Here is a 23182-nt window from a genome sequence, read left to right on the forward strand (position 1 = left end):
GAAATAACCTTGTCCAATCTGCCTTTCCAAAGCTTGGAATACTGAGAAAACTGTATAGGTAGTTCTGCTATAACACTTGTTTCCATAATTCAAATTGGATATACCATAATTGATGAATTAGAAACATTATTTTGTATTATGTAGTGGAATTGGTTATAATGTGACTATAACAGGAACTGAAGAAGCACTTAAAAGTAACTTTGAAAATTGACAAGCAGAAAAAAATCTGCCCTGCTAAAAAAACAGGTAGGGAATAAAAAACTATTTCGATATAACCCCCCCCCCCCCCCCCCCCCCCCCACACACACACAGTAATCACATATCATTGTTTCTAAAGAAGAGTCTGTCAGTTTCACTGTAGGTCGCCATAGAAATTGACATGTGTCTGCTACTAGTGACACTGGTGCAATGGTACCCTGTTAAATAAAGCAGCCTTTCATATTTTTAGCCTGTGGTAACAAAATTAATCACCTTTTTTAAAAAAAATGCACGGAATAAAATGTTAAGGACTCTGAAACTATCCTAACCCCCCTATCCCCAATGACAATTTTTTCTTATAAAGCAATTTTCACAATGCCGTTTCTTAAGAATGTAACTAGCATGCAAAATAGCAGAACTCTCTGTCATGCTGTTCCTTGCTGCCAATATATTCCTGTAATAAACCATTCAATCACGTGTTGGATAAAACACTGTGATTATACTCTGAGCACTTTTACTCATTAAACATCTTTAACCAAAATGAATTCCATGAAGGAATAGACTAAAATCTATAAGAAGCTCAAAATGCAGTTTTGACAAAGAAGCAAATGTTTTATCTCGGAAGCACTCCCATATAGAAGTGTCTGAAGGACCAATTAAAAAGTCAATCTTTCTCATGTTATTTTTAGATTTTAGTCCCATTTACATGTAAGTATAGCAGGCACACGGTTTTCAGAATTGCATTCATTAACAAATGTAAGATAAGGCAAAAAGAGCAGCAAGCATTACCATTGAACTAACATGAGAAACCTACTTGAGCATAAGTAAAAACTTTAAATCACTCAGGTGAAATATTAGACAACGGAGTCGCTTTCTAATAAAAAGATTGAATGAAGAATTCTCAACAAATTTTGAGATGATTGAACAATCTTCACCTTGAAGGTAAACAAATAATTCCAAGGGAACTAAAGACTTTGGACCATGTAACAATGCCTCCTTTCCTTGATTCTTTGTGCGTATGTCGTCAGCAACTTAATTTTCTTAGTGTGAAGATTGAGGTACCACTTCCAAAATCTTTTGACTGAAGATCGTAATGGAATCTACAAGAAAGATGAAAATGCTGTGAGTGAAAAATGAACAATATGCTGGTGATGAGCATGCTTTCAGCCATTCACGTTAATGAGCAATATCACCCTCAACGGGTTGTTGGGGCTCCAGGGCCCAATAATTAGCCACCTTCTAGTCCCTGTTTGTTTAAGAAAGAACTGCAGATGCTGGAAAAATCGAAGGTAGACAAAAATGCTGGAGAAACTCAGCGGGTGAGGCAGCATCTATGGAGCGAAAGAATAGGTGACGTTTTGGGTCGAGACCCTTCTTCAGACTACCTTCTAGTCCCTGCTAACTTTGGGGAGCTGATTGCAAGCTTGGTGAGGGCTCTGCCCATTTCACTCTTTGTATGTGGACGCTGGTAAATGTGACTATATTTTTAGGACAGAATGATTCAACTTTTGATATACATTTACAGACCAGTTTCATTGGCAATACAGCTGAAAATACAGTCTGTTCTCACCTTCTCCATCATGGTCTGGTTTGACTCAGCCACCAAGCACGACACCTGGAGGCTGCAGCGAATCGTCCGATTAGCAGAGAAGGTTATTGGCTGCAACCTTCCCTCCATTGATGAACTGTACACTGCAAGGGCCAGGAAGCGAGCGGGTAAGATCATCTCTGACCCCCCCTCACCCTGGCCACAAACTCTTTGAATCACTTCCCTCTGGCAGGCGACTCCGGTTTGTCAAAGCTGCCACAGCCAGACGTAAAAACAGTTTTTATCCACGAGTAGTTGCTCTACTCAACATCCAAAAATCTGTAGCCTCCCTTTGATCTGGTATTTTGTTGGTTCACATGCTTGATCAATGGTGTTTTATCATTAATGTTTTATTATTATTAATGTTTAATGTTTTCTGAGTCATTTGTAACTGTCACTGTATGTCATGTTGTTACTTGTGGGCGGAGCACCAAGGCAAATTCCTTGTATGTGAATACTTGGCCAATAAACTTACTTACTTAAAAAAATGTCATTTTTTCCTAGATCTGAGCGTAAATGGAGAAATTCTTCTGTGGCATTCATGTTGATTCTTAAACACAGTTGCCGTGGAATTCACCCTTCATCTCAGCACCATCACATTTTCTATCTAACCCAGTCCCCCACCCCTGCCCATGGACATTCTCCAAGTCATTCCTCCTGCTGACCAGAGTCCTGGCACTGCTGAATTAGGTGAACTCAGACATCTTTTGAGATGTTTCTTTTGAGACATTTTAAATTAATGTATTTTTAAGTCAGATTTAAAAAACAAATATTCTCAGTAGAGGGATCCAGAAATCAAAACCATCCTCAGATGATGTCTTAGATGGAACAGTTGTCATTGAAAATTAGAACTGCTGCTGTCAATATAACATTTAAAATACAAAGAAGATGACTTATTTTTCCACTGGATACAATATCGATAACACCTTGGGTAGCACACTTTTTACTTTCTCTGTAATAGGACTGGCCATTTCACCAGCTATCATTTTGGCTCAGTATTTGTGTATCATTTGGTCTTACTATTAACACCATATTGTAGAGGCAAAGCACCTCAATATGGTTTTAACAGCAAGGTTACCATCAAATTAAGTCATCTGCTCTAACCCTATCAGACATAGTCCCTTTGTTCTGCTCGTTCCTCTCACACCCAGAACTAAATTGTTTCTCTCAGTCTGCTGAACCGCTCATTCCGTCTGTCAATCACTGAATTCTTGTCATAATTTTAATTTTGCTTTTTTAACACAAAAGAACTGGTGACAGATGACGAAAACGAACTCATACAAAGAAATTTATGTTCTAAAATGTAGCGATATCGTTTCCTCAAGCTTTCATCAAACTGGATAGTTATGTTCCAGAAACAAAGGAAGTTCTAACATTTCATGACCAAAACATTAAGTGCTTCTTTTTTCTACAGATGTGTCGAGCATTACTATCATTTTCCTTTTTTATATCAGAATCTAGCATTTTGTAACCAAAATTCATGAGTTAAAATACAACAAGCTCATATTACAAATCAATATGCTTGGCACCATGAATCAGTGATAAAGTTCTGGGTGATATCATGTAATGTATGACACATGAGCCTGAGAATCAATGTAAGGATGATCATTGGTCGGTGTGGAGTCAGTGGGTTGAAGGGCCTGTTTCCACACTGCATCTCTAAACTAAATTAAAACAAAACCAAAATGGACAACTAATCTTACTAATCACAAATTTGTTCACGTAAATATGCTTACTGGTTGTATTCACGAGCCATGCAGGTTTGTTTTTCCAGTGAACTCCTATATAATAGACGGGAATTCCAGACAGGACAATGGCAAAACCAATGGAGCATTCCACAGGTGTCATCCATATGGATACAACAATCAAAAAAAAACAGGCCAGCACAAAAGTGATCGGGAGAATGATGTTAAACTGTAAAAGATAAGAAAATATCATGTTAGTTTTAAATTTCACATAATTGACCTTTTATTTATTTTTTAATTGGTGCTTCATCCTCAGTTATCTTCTGATACACAGAAATCAGGAAGCAGATCAGCTCATTCAGTCTGTGAATCACTGAATTCACACCATTCATGACATAAAATTTATTTTGCATTCTTAGCACAAAAGAACCGGTGACCGATGATAAAAACTAACAATTATGTTCTAAAATTTAGCTGTATCGTTTTCATCAAACTTGAAAGTTACATTCCATAAACTAAGGAATTTCTAACATTTCATGAAAAATGCGCTCCAAGCCACATAACCTGCATCAGGGCTGAACATAAGATGCACGGGATTCATGATGACCTGGTCGTACGGATTCAGAATTGGCTTATTCCTAGAAGACAGAGGGTTGTGGTGGAAGGACAATATTCTGGCTGGAGGTCTATGCCCAGTGGAGTTCCGCAGGGATCTGTGCTGGGACCTCTGCTGTGATGTGATGTGTTTGGAAGCCTAGACAAGGATCTTTGTTTCTTATCCAGCTACAGGCAAGGCCCTGGAGGTCTGGAGATTGGCCATTTTTTCCCCTTTGTTTATGAATAAAATAGAGATAATTCAGGGACCTTTAGGCCGGTGAGCCTCGCGTCAGTGGTAGGGAAACTATTGGAAAGAATTCTTCGAGATAGGATTTACTCCCATTTGAAAGAGAATGGACTAATTAGGGATAGCCAGCATGGCATTGTATACGGCATGTCATGTCTCACTAACGATTGAATCTTTGGGAAAGTTACAAAAAGATTGATGATGGTACAGTGGTAGATGTTGTATACATGGATTTTAGTATTTAGGTTTTTGATAATGTCACCCATGGTGGGCTGATCCAGTAGATTAAGATATACAGGATTCACAATGACCTAAATCATCTGGATTCTGAACTGGCTTATTGTTAAGACAGGGGTTATGACGGATGGAAGATATTCTGGCTGGAGGTCTGTGACCAATGAAGTTTCACAGGGATCTGTGCTGGGACCTCTGCTGTTTGTGATATATATATATATATATATATATATATATAAAAATGACCTAATGTAAATGTAAATGGGTTGAAAATGGGCTGTCAACACCAACACTGGAGGAGTTGCAGACAGTGAGGAATGTTGTCAGAAGATACAGCGGGATTATAGATAAGTTGCAGAAATGGGAGATGGTTTAACCCGAGCAAGTGTGAACTGTTGTACGTTGGGAGGTTGACCACAAGGAGAGAATATACAGGGTCCTTCAGGTGGAGAAGGCAGCACAAGTAGACGGGATGGTTAAGGAGTGGGATGGTATGCTTGTCTTCCTCGCTAGGGTCATTGAATACAAAAGGCAAGAAGTCATGATGCAGCTCGACAAGGCTTTGGTTACTCTGCATTTAGAGTATCGCACTTTTGTTCACCCCATTACAGGAAGGATGTGGAGGCTTTGGTGCAGAGGAGGTTTACCAGAATGTTGCCTGGTTTTGGGGGATTCAGCCACAAGGTTGGATAAACTTGGATTGCTTTCTCTGGAATGTCAGAGGTTGAGGGGACATTTGATGGTATATAAAATGATGAGATGAATAGATAGGGTAGACAGTCAGAACCTTACTACCAGGGTGGAAATATCCAACACTAGAGGATATTACGGTAAGGTGAGAAGGGGAAAGATTAATGGAGATGTGTGGAGGCAAGTTTTTTTTTTACATAGTGGTGAGGGCAGAAATGCATTGCCTGGGGTGGTGATGGAGGCAGATACTATAGTCATGTAAGGGGCTTTTAGATAGGCACATGGAAGTGGAAGGAATGAATGGATATGGGTTAGGTACATCCAGATGAGATCAGTCTAAATTGGGCTGAAGGGCACGTTCCTGTGTTGTGCTGTTCTAGGTTCTATAGACGGTCTTGATCTTTAAATATGTCTCTGCTTATCTCACCTTTGCTTTGCATTAGTCACTGGCTGGAGTTAAGACGACTTATTCCCCAGTTTTTTTATGCTCAAGAACTAATTATCAAAACCTGTGGTAAGATTGTGGCAGAGCAATTAGGAGATCAGTCTTTGTTTCCTTCACTGTTGTGGGAAATACCTTTGCTATCACCCAGGACAGCCACTGTAATGGCACAATAACGCACATTGTTGTGGTCACAATTATTAAGTACAAGTCATTGGGGAGCTAATGCTTTGAAAAAAAAAAGCCACAAGATGCTAGAGTAACTCAGCGAGTCAGGTAGCATCTCTGGAGCACATGTTAAGGTGAGGTTTTGCCTGAATGCTACCGCTGAGTTACTCCAGCACATTTTTGTCTTTTTTTGGTACATCAGCTTCTGCAGTTCATTGGTTCTAAATGTTTTGATAACCTGTTTAAGGAAAAAAAGGTAATTCAAATTGATGAATTTGGCTGTCAGGGTAAATGTGATTGAATATTGGTGACTCCACACGTGTGGAAAGCTTCCAGTGAAGGTGGTGGAGGCAGGTTCGTTTTTATCATTTAAAAATAAATTGGATAGTTATATGGACAGGAAAGGAATGGAGGGTTATGGTCTGAACGCAGGTATATGGGACTAGGGGAGAATACGTGTTCGGCACGGACTAGAAGGGTCGAGATGGCCTGTTTCCGTGCTGTAATTGTTATATGGTTATTATATGGTTAAATGAATCACGACTGCAGATACCCATTTACCTTTATTGGCCGTTCCATTTCTGGTTTCTTGTAACGCAGCCACATCATCCCAATAATAGCTAGTGCTATGCACAGCCAGTTGAAGAAACTGAAGAAGTTAATGACAGAGTATATGTCGACAGAGAATGCATACAACAAAGTCATCGCGCACTGTAAAAACAGAAAGAAGACATTATCAGCAAAGAAGAATGCAGCTTTAAATATTTATATAACTTATATAAAATTCTCCTTTTAAACAACATTTTAAATTTTGATTTGGAATTAGTGATGGTAAATTGGCAGTCTACCTGAAAATTTGGTTATGAAATATATATATATTTTTTAAAGATTGTTGGAAATATGCGACAAATCGGGCAGCTTTTGTGGAGGGAATAACACTTTAGGTCATTGATCTTTCAACTGTAGCAAAGAAAGTTTAAAATCAAACAAATTTCCAGCTGCAGGAAGACGGACAGGTGGAGCAAGCACATGGATTAGCTGTGATCGGATGGAAGTTTGATAGACACTACCCCCATTCCCTTCATTTTGACTGCCTCTCCCCCTTGGTAATTTAATTTTTGTCTGATTGCTTTCATGTTAGGAAGGAACTGCAGTTGCTGGTTTAAATAGAAGATAGACAAAATGCTGGAGTAACTCAGAGGATCAGGCAGCATCTCTGGAGAAAAGGAATGGGTGATGTTTCGGGCAGAGATCCTTCTTCAGACTGAGAGTCAGGGGAAAAGGAAATTGGAGATATAGACAGTGATGTTGAGGGATATAGAACAATGAATGAAAGATATGCAAAAAAGTAATGATGATCTAGGAAGCAGTCCAATGTTAGCTGTGGGCTGGGTGAAAATGAGTTCCAGTCAATGAGACTCAACAAGATGACTGAAGCTAGTATGACTTGGGCGGAGGAGGGATGGAGAGAGGGGGTATGCAAGGGTTACTTGAAGTTAGAGAAATGAATATTCATACTGTTGGGTTGTTAGCTGCCCAAGCAAAATTGCTCTCATTCTGATGAAAGGTCATTAATCTGAAATGTTGACCCTGCTACTCTCTCCACCGATGCTTCCTGACCATCCAAACATCCTCTGTTTTTGTTTCAGATTCATGTTTTCTGCTGTTTGTTGCTAATAACTGAAGAGTTTCAGTAAAATTAAATAATACTATACAATTTAAAAAAAATGTTGAACTTAGATAATGCAGCCAAGAGCTAAATTGGTTGCACTATCTGTTCATCATTTCAATGAGTATGAGCAGCATGCCAAATTTGTTCAAAGCTGCATGATGTTGCCCCACATGTTTAGTTTAGTTTAGAGATACAGCACATAAACTGGACCTTCGGCCCAGCGCGTCTGCACCGACCAGTGATCCCCGCACATTAACACTGTCCTGCATTAGGGACAATTGTTTACATTTATACCAAGCCAATTAACCTACAAACCTGTATATCTTTGGAGTGTGGGAGGAAACCAAAGTTATCTGATAAAACCCACGCAGGTCACGGGGAGAACGTACAAACTCTGTACAGACAGCACCCGTAGCCAGGATTAATCCTGGGTCTCGGGCGCTTTAAGCGTTGTAATAATAATAATAATAATAAATTTTATTTAATGTGCGCCTTTCAGACATCTCAAGGACACCTTACATAGTAATCGGAATAACATATAATCGGAATATAACAAGTAATAAAGACATCACAGAGACACAAATTAAAAACAGAATTCAATCCAAAAACAGAAAATCAAAAACACAGTGTGAAGAGAGAGCAGCGGCAGCCAAAGCGCGCCAGCGTCCACTCTCTCTTCACGGCAGCCATCTTGGACACAGACCTACAGCAACTCTACCGCTGTGCCATCGTGCCGCCCCCAAGGCCTTGAAAATAAATTGGCATTCTGAGACCTATTATATTTATCCTGTCACTTTAGGCTTTTGAATTTTTGATCAAATTGTAGCAGGCAATTTCTAGGCCATGATAAAAAATTGCATGATTATATACATTGTTGATTGCTCTGAAATTTCTGCAACTTTGCAATGCAGGAGTTTGTGAAAATGAAGTGAAATGGATAAGGTCTGAGATTTATGACGACTATATCAATTTTAAACATATTTAATCATCCGATTCAAAGTGATGTACAATCAATTAGTTGATTCTTTTGTGTAAAAACATGAAAAGGGAAAATAGAAAGGTGCAACACAGGAATAGGCCCTTCGGCCCACAAGGAACACGATGCAGAGCTGCCAAGTTTTGTCAGAGCATTTCAGTGTTCTAGTACCTGAAAATCAGTATTTTGCTGAGGAAATCAGTATTTTGACGCGGACCCCTATTCTGCTTTGGCTGCGAGAGGCATCCTGGAGGTGGAACGATGGGCATCAGAAGCGATGTGCGGCGCATTCACAGGCCGATGTCCAGGAGGTGTGGGCGTGGGTGAGTCGGCGAGTGGGCTGCTGGATACCTGCAGCAGCCTGGGGCTCCATTAGATTGGGACAAGTGGCTGAGGACACGGCTTACAGCAGCACAGAATGGTGGAGCAACGGTAGAGGACATAGACACATCCCCGGGTCAGGATGACCCCTGCAACACTGACCCAGTGCCACCCCCAGGACAACGGACCTTTATGGCCAAGTTTAGACTTCTGCTTTTTTTAAATGTCATACTTTAAGGGTACAAGATGGCGCCTGAAATGTGGCGACTCTTGTGAACTGACTCAGTGCTATCTACTACCATATACTTAGAATAATGTATAGCAGTCCTGAACGACTATCTACCCCATTAGTGACCCTCGGACTATCCTTCCCACCCCCACATCAGTCTGAAGAAGGGTCTCGACCTGAAACGTCGCCTATTTCTTTCGCTCCATAGATGCTGCCTCACCTGCTGAGTTTCTCCAGCATTTTTGTCTACCTCGGACTATCCTTGCTGGCTTTACCTTGCACTAAACGTTAATCCCTTATCGTGTAAATGGCTCGACTGCAAACATGTATAGTCTTTCTGCTGACTGGATAGCGCACAACAAAAGCTTTTCACTGTACCTCTGTACACGTGACAATAGAGTGTCATTGAACCATTGAAATATCCAGTCAATATTACATTGCAGGTTATGATATCACGCTGTGCATACGTTGCCTGATACATTTCCAGCTTTGCTGCATTTCAAAGCAGTATTCCTCTGTAAACAACTTGGGAATTTTGTAGAAGGCACAAAGACACTTTGGAAATGCAAGTATTTTTGTTTCTTAAAATCACTCTCTTACACAATCTCAAGTTGTTCTTTATCTAAAAGCATGTCAAAATATAGTCAATCAATGAATGCTCATGTATACGATGTGAAAGGATAGAAATGATTTTGAGAGATATGGGTGGAACAAGCGGAAATGGGACTAGTTTGGATGGGCATCTTGGTTCGCAAGAACGAGTTGTGCTGAAGGGCTTGTTTCTGTGCTGGATGACTTCATAGAAAATTCCAAATCTGCAAGTAGGATTTTGACAGACACCAGTATAACCATTTTCCAGATTGAAACAAGAACACGGGTAGCACAGTGGCGTTGCGGTAGAGCTACTGCTTTACAGCTCCAGAGACCCAGGTTCGATCCTGACTATGGGTGCTGTCGGTACGGTGTTTGCACATTTTCCTCGTGACCCGAGTGGGTTTTCTCCGAGATCTTCGGTTTCTTCCCACACTACACAGACGTACATGTTTGTAGGTTAATTGGCTTGGTATAAATATAAATTGTCCCGAGTGTGTGTAGAATAGCGTTAGTGAGCGGGGATCGCTGGTCGGTGTGCACTCGGTGGGCCGCAGGGCCTGTATCGGAGCTGTATCTCTAAACTAAACTAAAATAAAACAACAGAAGTAGTAATGAATTCACAAACCCATGCTCTGCCATTTGTATACTAATATATAATTGTATACTGCTATTCTGTATTTATAATTTATACTTAGTCATGCAGATTACGGCAACATTTTTAAATAACAACATAAACCTCAGCGAAGTATGTTGATTTGATCGCTGAAAGCATATTTAAAAAGCAGTATTCCTGCATTCGCCCTGTGCTGCCATTTTCTGACTCGATGACAATACCATAACAATCTGGAGATACTCACAGTGAAGAGTAACGATGGTACAGGCGTATAGTGTTTTGGGTGAATCATTGAAAGAAGGTTGGGCAAGTGGCCCTCCCTGGCTCCAACAAAGAACAATCTGCAATAAAAGAAAGAACTATTGAAGATTTAAAAAACAAATTGTAATAGGCAGACAAGCATTTACTCTCAACATCAGTTGATTCCAGTTTCCTGCATCAGGCAAATGAATTTTCAGGATGTTAACAATATAATGGCAGCACAGCTGTTAGAATCACTGGATTAACAACACACATCATCCAAGTTTAAATACACTTAAAATCTGAAATTGAAATTGAGTTAATAACCTGGAATTTGGGGGAAATAAACAACTGGTATTTCAGTCACAGTCACAGAGGCCGACGTCAGAAGATCCTTCAGGACCTGGACCTGATGGCGTCTGGACCTGATGGTATACCCGGTCGTGTTCTAAAAACCTGTGCGGACCAACTGGCTGGAGTTTTTACCAACATTTTCACCTCTCACTTCTGAGGTCTGAGGTTCCCACCTGCTTTAAAAGGGCATCAATAATACCGGTGCCCAAGAAGAGCAAGGTGATGTGCCTCAATGACTATCAACCAGTGGCACTAACATCTGACCTCCCCACCATCAAAGGGATCTATCGCAGTCGCTGCCACAAAAAGGCTGCCAACATCAAAGACCCACACCATCCTGGCCACACACTCATCTCTCCGTTGCCATCGGGAAGAAGGTGCAGGAGCTTGAAATCTGTTACATCCAGGTTCAGGAATAGCTTCTTCCCCACAGCCATCAGACTATTAAACTCGGCATAAAACAAACTCTGAACAATAACAGCCTATTGCACTTTATCTGTTTATTTATTGTGTTCATATATTGGTCTATGGTATATAGACACTCTGAACTTTTATCTCCTGTTCCTTATTATGTTTACATATTCTGTTGTGCTGCAGCAAGCAAGAATTTCATTGTCCTATCTGGGACACATGACAATGAAACTCTCTTGACTGGTAATGAAGACAACACAACTACACCTGTATCTGGAAACAATTTCCCACTTCACTCCTGCCCTTTAGAAAATAAATCCGTTAGCCAAGCCTGATGTGGTCTATATGTGATATCCAACTCTTAGTTGACTTTGAAATGATCTGGCAAACATCAAAGGTTAACCAAGAGCAGTGCTAGGCATTCGTGGAAACGATGACAAATTGGTGAAGCGGCAACACAGGACTATAATCCCAAAAGCAGCGAGCAATAGACAGGGCTAAGTGATCACACAATCAACAGCTCATATTGATGGTTTGCAGTCTGACCACATTAGCAGAGGACAAATAAATGGCTCTGATACAGGATGTAAATGCAGGAACACCCAGGACCTCCACACTCTGGGAAGTATATTCACTGGAAGGACTGCAGTATTGATAGAACAGGCCCTTTGGCCAGCGATGTCTGTTCTGACCATGATGCCAAATTAAACTAATCTCATCTGCTTATCCCTCCATTCTCAGCAACACAAGTAGATAGAGTGGTAAAGAAAGCGTATGGTATTCTTGACTTCATTGGGTGGGGACATTCAGTATAAGAGCCAGGAAATCTTGATGCAGTTCTATAGGACTTTGCTGAAGCCACATTTGGAGTATTGTACGCAGTTCTCGTCACCCCAATACAGGAAGGATGTGGAGGCTTTGGAAAGGGTGTCCAGGAGGTTTACCCGAACAATGCCTGGATTGGGGGTAGTAATAGTAGTGGTGGTGGTAGTAGTTGCAGTAGTAGTTACAGGGAGGTTAGACTGACTTCTCTGGAATGCCGGTGGTTGAAGGGTATGTAAAATTAGGCATACACAGGGTAGACAATCAGAACCTTTTACCAATTTCAAATACTAGAGGGCATAGTCTTAAGGTGAGAACAGCAATAATTTAAGGAGATATGCGAGGCAAGTTATTTTACACATGGAGGGTGGCGAGTGCCTGGAATGTCCTGCCAGAGGTGGTGATTGAGGCAGATTGATAATGCAAGAGACATTTAGATAGGCACATGGATATGTAGGGAATGGAGGTATATAGTCATGTTCATGTCATAGGAACAGATTTAGGCCATTCAGCCCATCAAGTCTACTTCACCATTCAATGATTGATCTATCTTTCCTTCTCGACTCCATTTTCATGCATTCTTGGTGTAACCTTTGACACTCGTACTAATCAAGAACCTGTCAATCACCACTTAAAAAATACTGAATGACTTGGCTTCTACAGCTGTATGTGGCAATGAATTCCACAGATTCACCACCCTCAGACTAAAGTAATTCCTCTTCATCCCCTTTCTAAATGTACGTCATTTTACTCTGAGGCTGTGCCCTCAGGTCCTAGACTGTCCCACTAGTGGAAACATACTCTCCACTATCCAGGCCTTTCACTATTCGGTAAGTTTCAAAGCGATTCCCCCCATCCTTCTCAACTCCAGTGGGTACAGGCCCAGTGTCGTCAAACTGTCATCATATATTAACCCCATCATCCCCGGGGTCATTCTCGTAAACCTCCTCACACATTCCTCCTCAGACATGGGGCCCAAAACTGCTCTCAATACTCCAAATGCAATCTGACCAGTACCTTATAAAGAGTCAGCATAGCATCCCTGCTTTTATACTATAGTCCTCTCAAAATGAATCCTAACATTGCATTCGCCTTCCTCACTACCAATTCAACCTACAAATCAACCTTTTGGGAATCCTGCACCAGTGTTCCCAAGTCCCTTTGCACCTCCGTTTTCTGAACCCGTTCTCCATTTTATAAAATAGTCTATTCCTTTATTCCTACTACCAAAACGCACGACCACACACTTGGCTACACTATATTCCATCTGCCAATTATTTGTGCACTGTCCCAACCTATCCGAGTCCTACTGCAGACTCCCTGCTTCCACGACACTACCTGCCCCTCCAACAATCTTCATATCATCCGCAAACTTAGCTACACAGCCATAATTTCCATCATCCAAACCATTAATATATGAAGAGTAGCAGGCAGGCAGGCAGGTAAGTGTTGGCATCATGTGCAGTACAGACGTTGTTGGCCAACGGGCCTGGTCTTTGTTTACTGTGTCTATGCCTCACAACATTTTGGAAACATCCAGGCCTCTCCTTAGTCTCGGACTCTCTGGAGAAAATGTGAAGGAAGAAACTGCAGATGCTGGTTTAAACCAAAGATCGACACAAAATGCTGGAGTAACTCAGCGGGCCAGGCAGCATCTCTGGAGAAAATGATCCGTTTTGTCTTTCTTTAACTCTTAGTTGACCTGGAGGCCAGCAGGTCCACTAATGAGGCTCCATTATTCCAATAAATGAAAGACGCTCAGACTGCATCTCTGGAAAGAAGGAATAGGTGACGTTTCGGGTCGAGGATCTTCTTCAGACTGAGAGTCAGGGGAGAGCGAGAGAGATATGGAAGGGTAAATGAGACATCAAAGGGGACAAAGCTCAAGGAAAATGTAGAATAGATCATTGTTAGCTTAGGGTAGGTTAACAACGAAACATACAAAGATAAGATTGAATCAGGACAATCAGAATGATCGAAGAACTAGGATGGGGGACGGATGGAGTGAGAGGGTGAAAGCAAGGGTTACTTCAAGTTAGAGAAGTCAACATTCATACTGCTGGGATGTAAGCTGCCCAAGCGAAAGATGAGGTGCTGTTCCTCCAATTAAAATTGGCCTAATTTTCGGTTTAAATTATGTCCCCAGTTCAAAAGTGGAAAGTGAAATCTGAAGCTTTTGAACCAAAAATCCAGAATGCAAACATGGAACACAAAGCTTCTGATACCAAACTACTGCTAATGAACATAGAGAGTTGCAGCACAGGAACAGGACCTGCACCAACCATAATGCCAAACTAATCTAGTCCCATCTGCCCACATGAAGTTCATATCCCTCTATTCAGTCTAAGGCTTCTTATCAACTACCTTAGTCCAATCTCTCCTTATTGCTAATATTTTCTAACACAGACTGCATCCTGGTGAACTTCTTATTCTAAATGAGGTCTAACTAAAGTTTTATAGAGCTGTACCATGACTCTCCATCTTTCACACTCAATCTTCTGAACAATGAAGGTTCACACCATGTATACTTTAAAAAAAAACAAAAAAATCACCCTATCCACTCATGTTACCACTTTCAGGGACCTATAAACCATTGCGTCTTCTGAGAGTTCCCCCTCCCCTTAGAGAATGTCATACAGCCATGCTGAAACATCCTGAATCCTGGCGCCAGGGAGGCAACACACCATCCTGGAGTCTCATTTGTAGCCTCATAATCTCCTGTGTTCTCCTAACTAATGAATCTCCTAGGTAACTCAGTGGGACAGGCAGCATCTCTGGAGAGAAGGAATGGGTGACGTTTCGGGTCGAGACTCTCCTTCATTAATGAATCTCCTATCCCTATCGCACTATGTCGCTCTGCCTCATAACCAGCTTGAAGAAGGGTCTTGACCCAAAAAGTCGCCCATTCCTTCTCTCCGGAGATGCTGCCTGTCCCGCTGAGTTACTCCAGCATTTTTCTCCTCCTATCTATGAAGTGTCCTGGTTGATTCTGAGGTTGTCCACCTGCAGCTCCAGTTTCTTCACTGAAACTCCAATCATCTGGCCAGTCTCATTGTCTAAGTACAATAGCTCGTACATTGTGTGTGGTGCTGTTTTTTTTTTTAAAAGAGCAGAAACATTGATGCTTTAGTTTTGTGATGCATATGAAACAAATTTGCAAGCTTGTCAAGAAAGATGTTTGGTAAATAATGACATTTTCAATAGTTTACCTTGATGAAGTGAAGAGCGATCCATTGACAGAACCGAAACAGGAGAGCCCTACAAATACTGGGACAATCCAGGACATTACTCCCAGATGGATATTACCAAAGTCCTGCACAAAGAAAAAAGAGAAATGAAACACATCAGATGGTATAAAATGCAATGTAAGCAAATTAATAAATATTCCTTTCGTTTTTTGTGGATCTGTTCAACTGCTTACTTCTAGGTGATTCTTACTTGAATCAAAAATCTTTATCCCATTCTTTAAATATTAAAATCATTTTTTTTTAAAACAGTATTCTATCCTTAGTGTGGGAAAGGCTTGATAAAGTTGTAGTTCCCCATCTAACTGATAGACATTGTCAAATGTGCTTCCAATATTACTCCTTGAATCACACAAAAACGCAAGGGGAGTTTCCAAGCGAGATAGGATCAGGGACAGAATCCTAGTTAACATCAAATCCTGTAGGAAAGTGCCAGGCATTAGAAAAGGAAAACAGATTTGCAGTTCAATGCCCCAAAGTAAAATCTGACCGTGGTCAGGAACAGGGTACTTATTGTGGATGATCCGCCATGATCGCAGTGAATGGCGGTGAAGGCTCGAAGGGCCGAAAGGCCTACTCCTGCACCTATTGTCTATCACACAATCCAATCCGTTATTAACATTTATAAAATCCTGATTATATCATTCTTTTCAAAATGCTGATTTAAATATGTGGCTAGTCTGGAATGAATGGCACAAAGGGTTTGGTGTGTAACCACTATCAGTTGGATGTTAAATATTTTATTGGTTATGCTTTTATTTAGACACTTCTAAAGTTCTGGGACACCATATATATCTCTTAAACAACCTTGGGAAGTGAGCATTCATTTTGGTATTGTTGTGTTATACAGCATTGAAGCAGGCCCTTGGGCCTGACTTGTCCAACATGATCCATCTACACTCGTCCTGCCTGCTTTTGGCCCATATCCCTTCAAACCTATCCTATCCTATCCATGTACCTGTCCAAACTTTTTTTAAACATTGTGATAGTACCTGCCTCAACTACCTCGTCCGTCAGCTCGTTCCATATACCTATCACCCTTTGTGTAAAAAAAAGTTGCCCCTCGGGTTGCTTTTAAATCATTCCTCCCTTACCATAAATCTATGTCCTATGGTTCTTGATTCCCCTAGTCTGGGTAAATTTACTCAATCTATTCATTTTATAATCTTATACACCTCTATAATATCACTCCCTATCCTCCTGTGCTCCACGGAATAAAGTCCTAGCCTGCTCAACCTCTCTCTATAGGCCCTCAACTCCTGGCAACATCCTCATTAATCTTCTCTGCAAACTTTCCAGCTTAACACCATCTTTTCTGTAACAGGGTGACCAAAATGGAACACAATACTCTAAATGTGGCCTCACCAATGTCTTGTACAAATGTAACATGACCTCCAATATACAATACTCTGACTGATGAAGGCCTTCTTGACCACCCTATCTACCTGGGACACCACCACCAGGCATGTATATTTTATCCCTCAGAGTACTCTCTAGTAACTTTCTGACCACAGATGTTAGGCTCACTGGCCTGTGATTCCCAGGCTTTTCCCTGCATTCCTGGTCAACAAGTAACAACTGCTGTAATTTCTACATGGTGAAACCAAAATGTAGAAAAATGGTCTTTATTAAAATCTGACAATATGCACTTTAACCACATGTGATTTCTTTTCTATTACAAATCTCAAATTGTGGAGAACAGAGGCAAATAAATAAATGATGGGTCTTTGACCCAAACATTATGGAGCGCACTGTATGTACTGGAAATGGAACAATGAAATTCTTACTTGCAGCAGCATAACAGGCCTGTAATCACATATATATAAAATAATAAACCAAAAAAAGTTCAATAAATGAAAAAAGTATATATTAGTGTAAAAAAAGCTTGCAACCACCATTGTTTGAAGGGACCTTAGAATCCTTGTGAAGAAGTCACCAAATGGCACCATGTAAATGCAGCAAACACCGAGGAAAGCAAATGGTCCATTGGCTTTTATAATGAAAGAATATGGATATGTTAGTGCTGGAGTTGATCAGCCATTATTCTGCTTAAAGGGCCTGTCCCACTGTACGAGCTAATTCAAGAGTTCTCCTGAGTTTCCCCTGATTCGAACTCGGAGAATTACTGTAATAGCCGCTCGTAGGTACTCGGGGCTCTCGTGGACATTTTTCAACATGTTGAAAAATCTTCACGAGTCTTTACGAGTTTACCGCATATCCCGAGTACCTGCCGTTAGCGTTACGAGCCCCTAAGAGACGTCCCGAGTTCCGACGTACCCGCTACGTACATTCTACGTGCTTACCACGAGTTTGATTTTTTTTTTTTTAACTCGGGAGAGCTCTTGAATTACCTTGTACAGTGGGACAGGCCCTTAACGACACAACAGGTCACACTTGCTCCTACTTTTTGATTCTCATCACACTTCATGGTGGTACAACGTCACTCAATGTGACGTACCACTAACAATAGATACATTTCATTTAACAGATACTTAACTGGTCATTCATTTTGTTTGCAAACAATTTTACTGTGAACAAGAATATATGCCACTATAATTATGAAGTTAAGAAGTAATGGAATGGTTCTTGATCACTAACCACAGCCACTGCTTCTGAATGCAGCATCGTTTCAGGAGACAGGGTTGTGAAATATGCCAGATTGGTCAACACATACACAACTGTCACAACTGGCATGGAGATCATAATAGCACGTGGCAGATTCCTGCAAAACAATTAAAGATTGTTAAAGGTCAAAGTCCTCTTGCAAATCAGTTCACATTTTCATGAAAGTTATTGCATTTAAGAGCTATAGTTTAAACTCATTGTTGAAGAGTTTGTACAGATTAGCAATATTATTTATACACAGTGCAAAGTCCCAAATGTTTAACAATCAGGATTTAACATTGCAATACAATGCTCGATTGAGTTTGTTAGAAAACAAGAATGTTAAGCCCCTTATGTAAGAAGAATGTTATTTCCTTGGAGATTTCGGGTAAAGCAAAGCTAGTCAATTTTTCCTAGTAGTTTTATAGCCAATTAACATTTTTGGAAGCTAGCCTTGTATTAAAACTGAAAAAGCAGCAATGTAGCAAGGATTAATAAACCTGCTCACTATCACTAATTTTCAACTGCAATTTTACCAAAGCTTTATACATAAAGGTCATTAAACAAACTAAATCTTTAAAATCTGGAACACATTATTTGATGGAATTAGAATCTGTAGAATCTACAAAATAATCAATTGAGTATGTAGCAGGAAAAGGGTTTGTACAATTATGGGACAAACAGATGGGATGTGTAGGAAGGAACTGCAGATGCTGGGTTATGCTGATGATAGAGTAACTCAGCATGGCTGGCAGCATCTCTGGATAGAAGGAATGGGTGACGTTTTGGGTCGAGACCCTTCATTCAGACTTTGAAGAAGGGTCTCAACCCAAACGTCACCCATTCTCTCTCTTCTGCCTGGCCCACTGATTTGCTCCAGCATTTTGTGTCAATCTTTAGGAGAAAAGAATTGTTTAGCTCTTTCAAATGACCTAGGATGAGCACAATACAATACAATACAATTCAATTTATTGTCATTTGGACCCCTTGAGGTCCAAACGAAATGCCGTTTCTGCAGCCATACATTACAAACAAATAGACCCAAGACACAACATAATTTACATAAACATCCATCACATTGCTGTGATGGAAGGCCAAAAAAACTTCTCTCTCCACTGCACTCTCCCCCCCCGATGTCAGAGTCAAAGTCAAAGCCTCCGGCGGGCGATGGCGAATTGTCCCGTGGCCATGAAAGCCACGCCGGGTGATGCAAGGTCGCGCACCGGGTCTTGGTGTTAGAGCCCCCGGCGCGCGCTCGCAGCCCGCAGCCATTCCAAGCCGCGCGGGGCGGTGCTGTAAGGCCCCGCTCCAGGTGCTCTTCAACCCCGCAACTCGGGCGGGAGAATTCGCCGCTGCGGAAGCCCCGAAAAGCGGTCTCCCTCCAGGGACCCGCGGGCTCCCGGTGTTACCGTCCGCCAAACCCGCAGTTGCAGCCACCGAATCTCCAGGGGTCGGGCCGCAGCAGTGTCCACCACAGCTCCACCCGCTCTGGACTCGGCCAGCTCCGCGACGGTGAGGTGAGTAGTCGGCACCAGAGCCCCCGGTCTTCCTGTTGGAGGCTGCTCCTCGTTGCAGCCCCAACGACAACGGAGACCCGACAAAGAAAAGGTCGGGTCTCCCGTGCAGGGAGAGATTTAAAAGTTACCCCCAACCCCCCCCACACCACCCCCACCCCCCACACACATACCCCAACAAAAATAACAAAAACTACAATGACTCCTTGTTCATAATTAAACAATATGCCTTGAATCATGAAGGTGGGAGGCAATGCCGTCAACCCTCGTTGTAACAGACCATGCCCATTATTGCTGACTGTCCCTTGCCAAGTAAGGTATTATCATTGTATGTAGTTGAAATAAAGAACTGCAGATGATAGTTCATGCACAACAGGACACAAAATACAGGAGTAACTCAGCGGCTCAGGCAGCATCGCTGGAGAACATGGATAGGTGACGTTGGGAACCTGCTTGAGTGATTCCGTGTGCTGAGTTACTCCAACACGTTATGTCGTTTCACCTATTGTGCCGATACCAGCGAGCGCTTATTCACCGGCTACTGCACAGTCCGGGTGACACGGCTCACGTTGTACCCTCCAGGAACAGCGCCTTCTTCAGGCCGATGCCAACAAGACACGCTCGGTCACTGTGGGGCTCCCTCCCCTCTCCCCAGCTACTGCATCTTCCTGTCGGCCATCACCACGGTGGAGGATGTTGGTGACTCCAGGCAAAGAGGAGGAGGAGGTAGCGGTGGAGAGGCTGAGTGGTCAGAACGATGGGACAAGGAGGCGGAGGTGGAGTGGGCAAAGCGATAGCCGATAGGAAGAAGTGGCAGCTGCTGAGAGTCCGACAGTGACGAAGCGCGTCCTGTCAGTGGTGGCATCCTGCAGCAAGCGCTGTCACCAGGGGCTACAACGTGAGCCGCAACAACAGCCACATCAACTGGATGGTGCGGGGGGTGAGGAACTGCTCGCTGGTGCACCTGTGTGGTCGGGGATGGCGTGGGGAGGTCCACCTGCTATAACCAAATAACGAGGTTGGTTAAAACAAGGGTATTATTTGTTTAGGAAGGAACTGCAAACACTGGTTTAAATCGAAGAGACACAAAATGCTGGAGTAACTCAGCGGGACAAGCAGCATCTCTGGATCTCTCCAGTGATCTTGCCTGTCCCGCTGAGTTACTCCAGCATTTTGTGTCTATCTTCAGTATTATTTGTTTAGTACTTATTTAGGTTAGGCAGAGCAATAAGTCATATTGCATCAACAGGCTACAGAGCATGAATATGATCATCATATAGGTCCATTTCATTCAGTATCTGATAGGGAGAAGATACTAATATTTTGGTGTATATAGAGGAGATATATATGCACCAAAATTAACATGGGTTGGTAACAGAAAGGAAAGAATACATCAGAGCCGCGAATCCCAAACACCAAGAGTTCAATGTAAGTAACTGTAATATCACAGATGCTTTGATGATTATCTTCTAAATTCCACAAGATTCCTGAATCAATCTTCTAGACTAGGAAACTGTGTTCGTGCATGGAACATAGAATAGTACACAGCAAATGAAGAAAGGCCCTTCGGCCCACAATGTCTGTGCCAAGCCTGAGGCCAACAAACTTATCTGCCTGCACATAATCCATATCCCTCCTTTCCCTGCATATCCATACGTCTCTATAAATGGCAAGATCATATCTGCCTCCACCAGCATGTTCCAGGCACTCGGTGCCCTGTATAAAAACACTTGGCCTGCACATCTCCTTAAAACATTACCCCTTTGTCATGAGAGCTATGCCCACTGCTATTTGACTTTTCCATCCCAGGAGTAAGCTTCTGATGGCCTCCCCTATCAATGCCGCTCATAATTTTATGCCCACTCCTATCTCTGAACACACAGGCCTCTGCTCACTCAGTAACAATCCCAAATTTGTTGTTAAACCTGTAGGAAGGAATTGCACATGCTGGTTTAAACCAAATATAGACACAGAAAGCTGGAGTAACTCAGCGGGTCAGACAGCATCTCTGGAGAAAGGGAATAGGTGAAGTTTTGGGTCGAGACCCTTCTTCAGACTGAGAATCAGGGGAGAGGGAAACAAGAGATTTAGACGGTGATGCAGAGAGATATATATAGAACAAAGGAATGAAAAATATGCGAAATAGTAACGATGACAAAGAAAACGGGACATTGTTGGCTGTGGCCCAGATGAGAACGAGTACAGACAATGAGTGAACAAGATGACCTTGAACCTGGTTCGAAATTAATATCCATACCACTGGGTTGTAAGCTGCACAAGCGAAATATGATGCCGCTGACAAGGGAGTTGGTGTTGTAGTCTGATGGGCTGACCTCTACCATGCTAGAGTCAGTAGCTTCACCTACTCCTTCACCGTGACGCCACAGTTAAACACCAAGCCATCATCTGCTGGACTGTTATGGATCAACACCACTGGCAATCTCCCCACCGCAGCCTCCAAGCTCATCGTTCTCCAGCCCTGCACTGATCGCTCCTGTCTCCCGAGCTGCAGCCTGACTCGCTGAGCTACTCCAGCACTCTGTGTCTTGTTTTGTAAACCAGCACATGTAGTTCCTGGTGTTTACACAGCTTCAAAGTGGGTGGTAGGTGGAGAGCGGCTGCAGTCTGGGCAGCGGCTACCTCCCATACGTCTACATGGATGACATGACCACCCCGACCTCAACCATTGCATGTACCAAGCGCCTGCTGGAAAAGCTTCATGCGAACATAACATGGGCCCGGATGAAGTTGAAACCCAGCAAATCCAGGAGCATATCCATCATCAGACGAAAAATCATAGACAAGCGATTCCACATTGATGAAACACCCATTCCAATGGTGTCAGCGCTGCCAGTCAAGAGTTTAGGACGGTGGCACAATGCAAGTCTCAAAGACTCAGATCAGTGTGACCAACTGAGGGAAAAAACCTTCAAAGGCCTTGCTGCATAGATAAAGACCTCACTTCCTGGTGAGCTGAAACTGTGGTGCCTGCAGTTTGGATTGCTCCCCCGTCTGATGTGGCCTCTGACGGCCTATGAGGTCCCCATCACCAAAGTCGAGAAGCTGGAGAGGACAGTCAGTTCATACATCAAGAAGTGGCTTGGATTCCCGCGTTGCCTCAGCAATATCGGCTTGTTTGGACACAGCGCTCTGGAACTGCCTGTCTCGAGCCTCACAGAAGAATACAAATTCACCAAAGTGAGGCTGGACATGACCCTGACCGAGTCTCAAGATGATGCGGTACAAGACTGGCAACTGGGAGGAAGTGGATCCCATCGGAGGCTGCACAGCAAGCAAAATATGCTCTCAGGCATGGAGACATTGTAGGACAGGTGCAGCAGGGAAGAGGTGGGATTGGACTCGGGACAAGTTGACCCACATGGCACAAGGCAACGTCCACCCAGAGAAGAAAGCTGGTAGTTGCTGAGGTCCGTCAGCAAGAGGAGGCAGAGAGATGTGCAAAGGCAGTCTCACAGTCCAAACAGGGCCAGTGGACTACCTGGGAAAACATGGAGCATCGGAAGCTTACCTGGAAGGATCTGTGGGAGATGGAAGGAAGCCATCTTAGCTTCATCATCAGAGCCACCTACGATGTTCTTCCCAAGAACCTAAACCAGTGGTTTGGAGAAGATCCATCATGTTCTCTCTGCCAAACCACAGCAACATTAAGGCACATCCTCATTGGCTGTAAAACCAGTTTTTCACAAGGCCGCTACACCTGGAGACACAATCAGGTCC

General features: G+C 42.5%; 1 protein-coding gene across 1 annotated transcript in view; it reads right to left on the bottom strand.

Annotated features, from left to right (window-relative positions):
- Positions 1 to 570: 570 nt before the first annotated feature.
- The window catches only part of slc7a5 (solute carrier family 7 member 5), a 70426-nt gene continuing 47814 nt past the window's right edge, over positions 571 to 23182 (bottom strand). The window contains exons 5-10 of the mRNA XM_033035639.1: positions 17925 to 18048; positions 15291 to 15394; positions 10499 to 10595; positions 6411 to 6560; positions 3523 to 3700; positions 571 to 1298 (exon numbers count right to left, since the gene is read on the bottom strand). Of these exons, the coding sequence (XP_032891530.1) occupies positions 1240 to 1298; positions 3523 to 3700; positions 6411 to 6560; positions 10499 to 10595; positions 15291 to 15394; positions 17925 to 18048 (712 nt within the window). The 3' untranslated portion in view covers positions 571 to 1239. The remainder of the gene's footprint in view (positions 1299 to 3522; positions 3701 to 6410; positions 6561 to 10498; positions 10596 to 15290; positions 15395 to 17924; positions 18049 to 23182) is intronic.

Source organism: Amblyraja radiata, chromosome 17 (assembly GCF_010909765.2).
Source record: "Amblyraja radiata isolate CabotCenter1 chromosome 17, sAmbRad1.1.pri, whole genome shotgun sequence".
Taxonomy (NCBI): Eukaryota; Metazoa; Chordata; class Chondrichthyes; order Rajiformes; family Rajidae; genus Amblyraja; species Amblyraja radiata.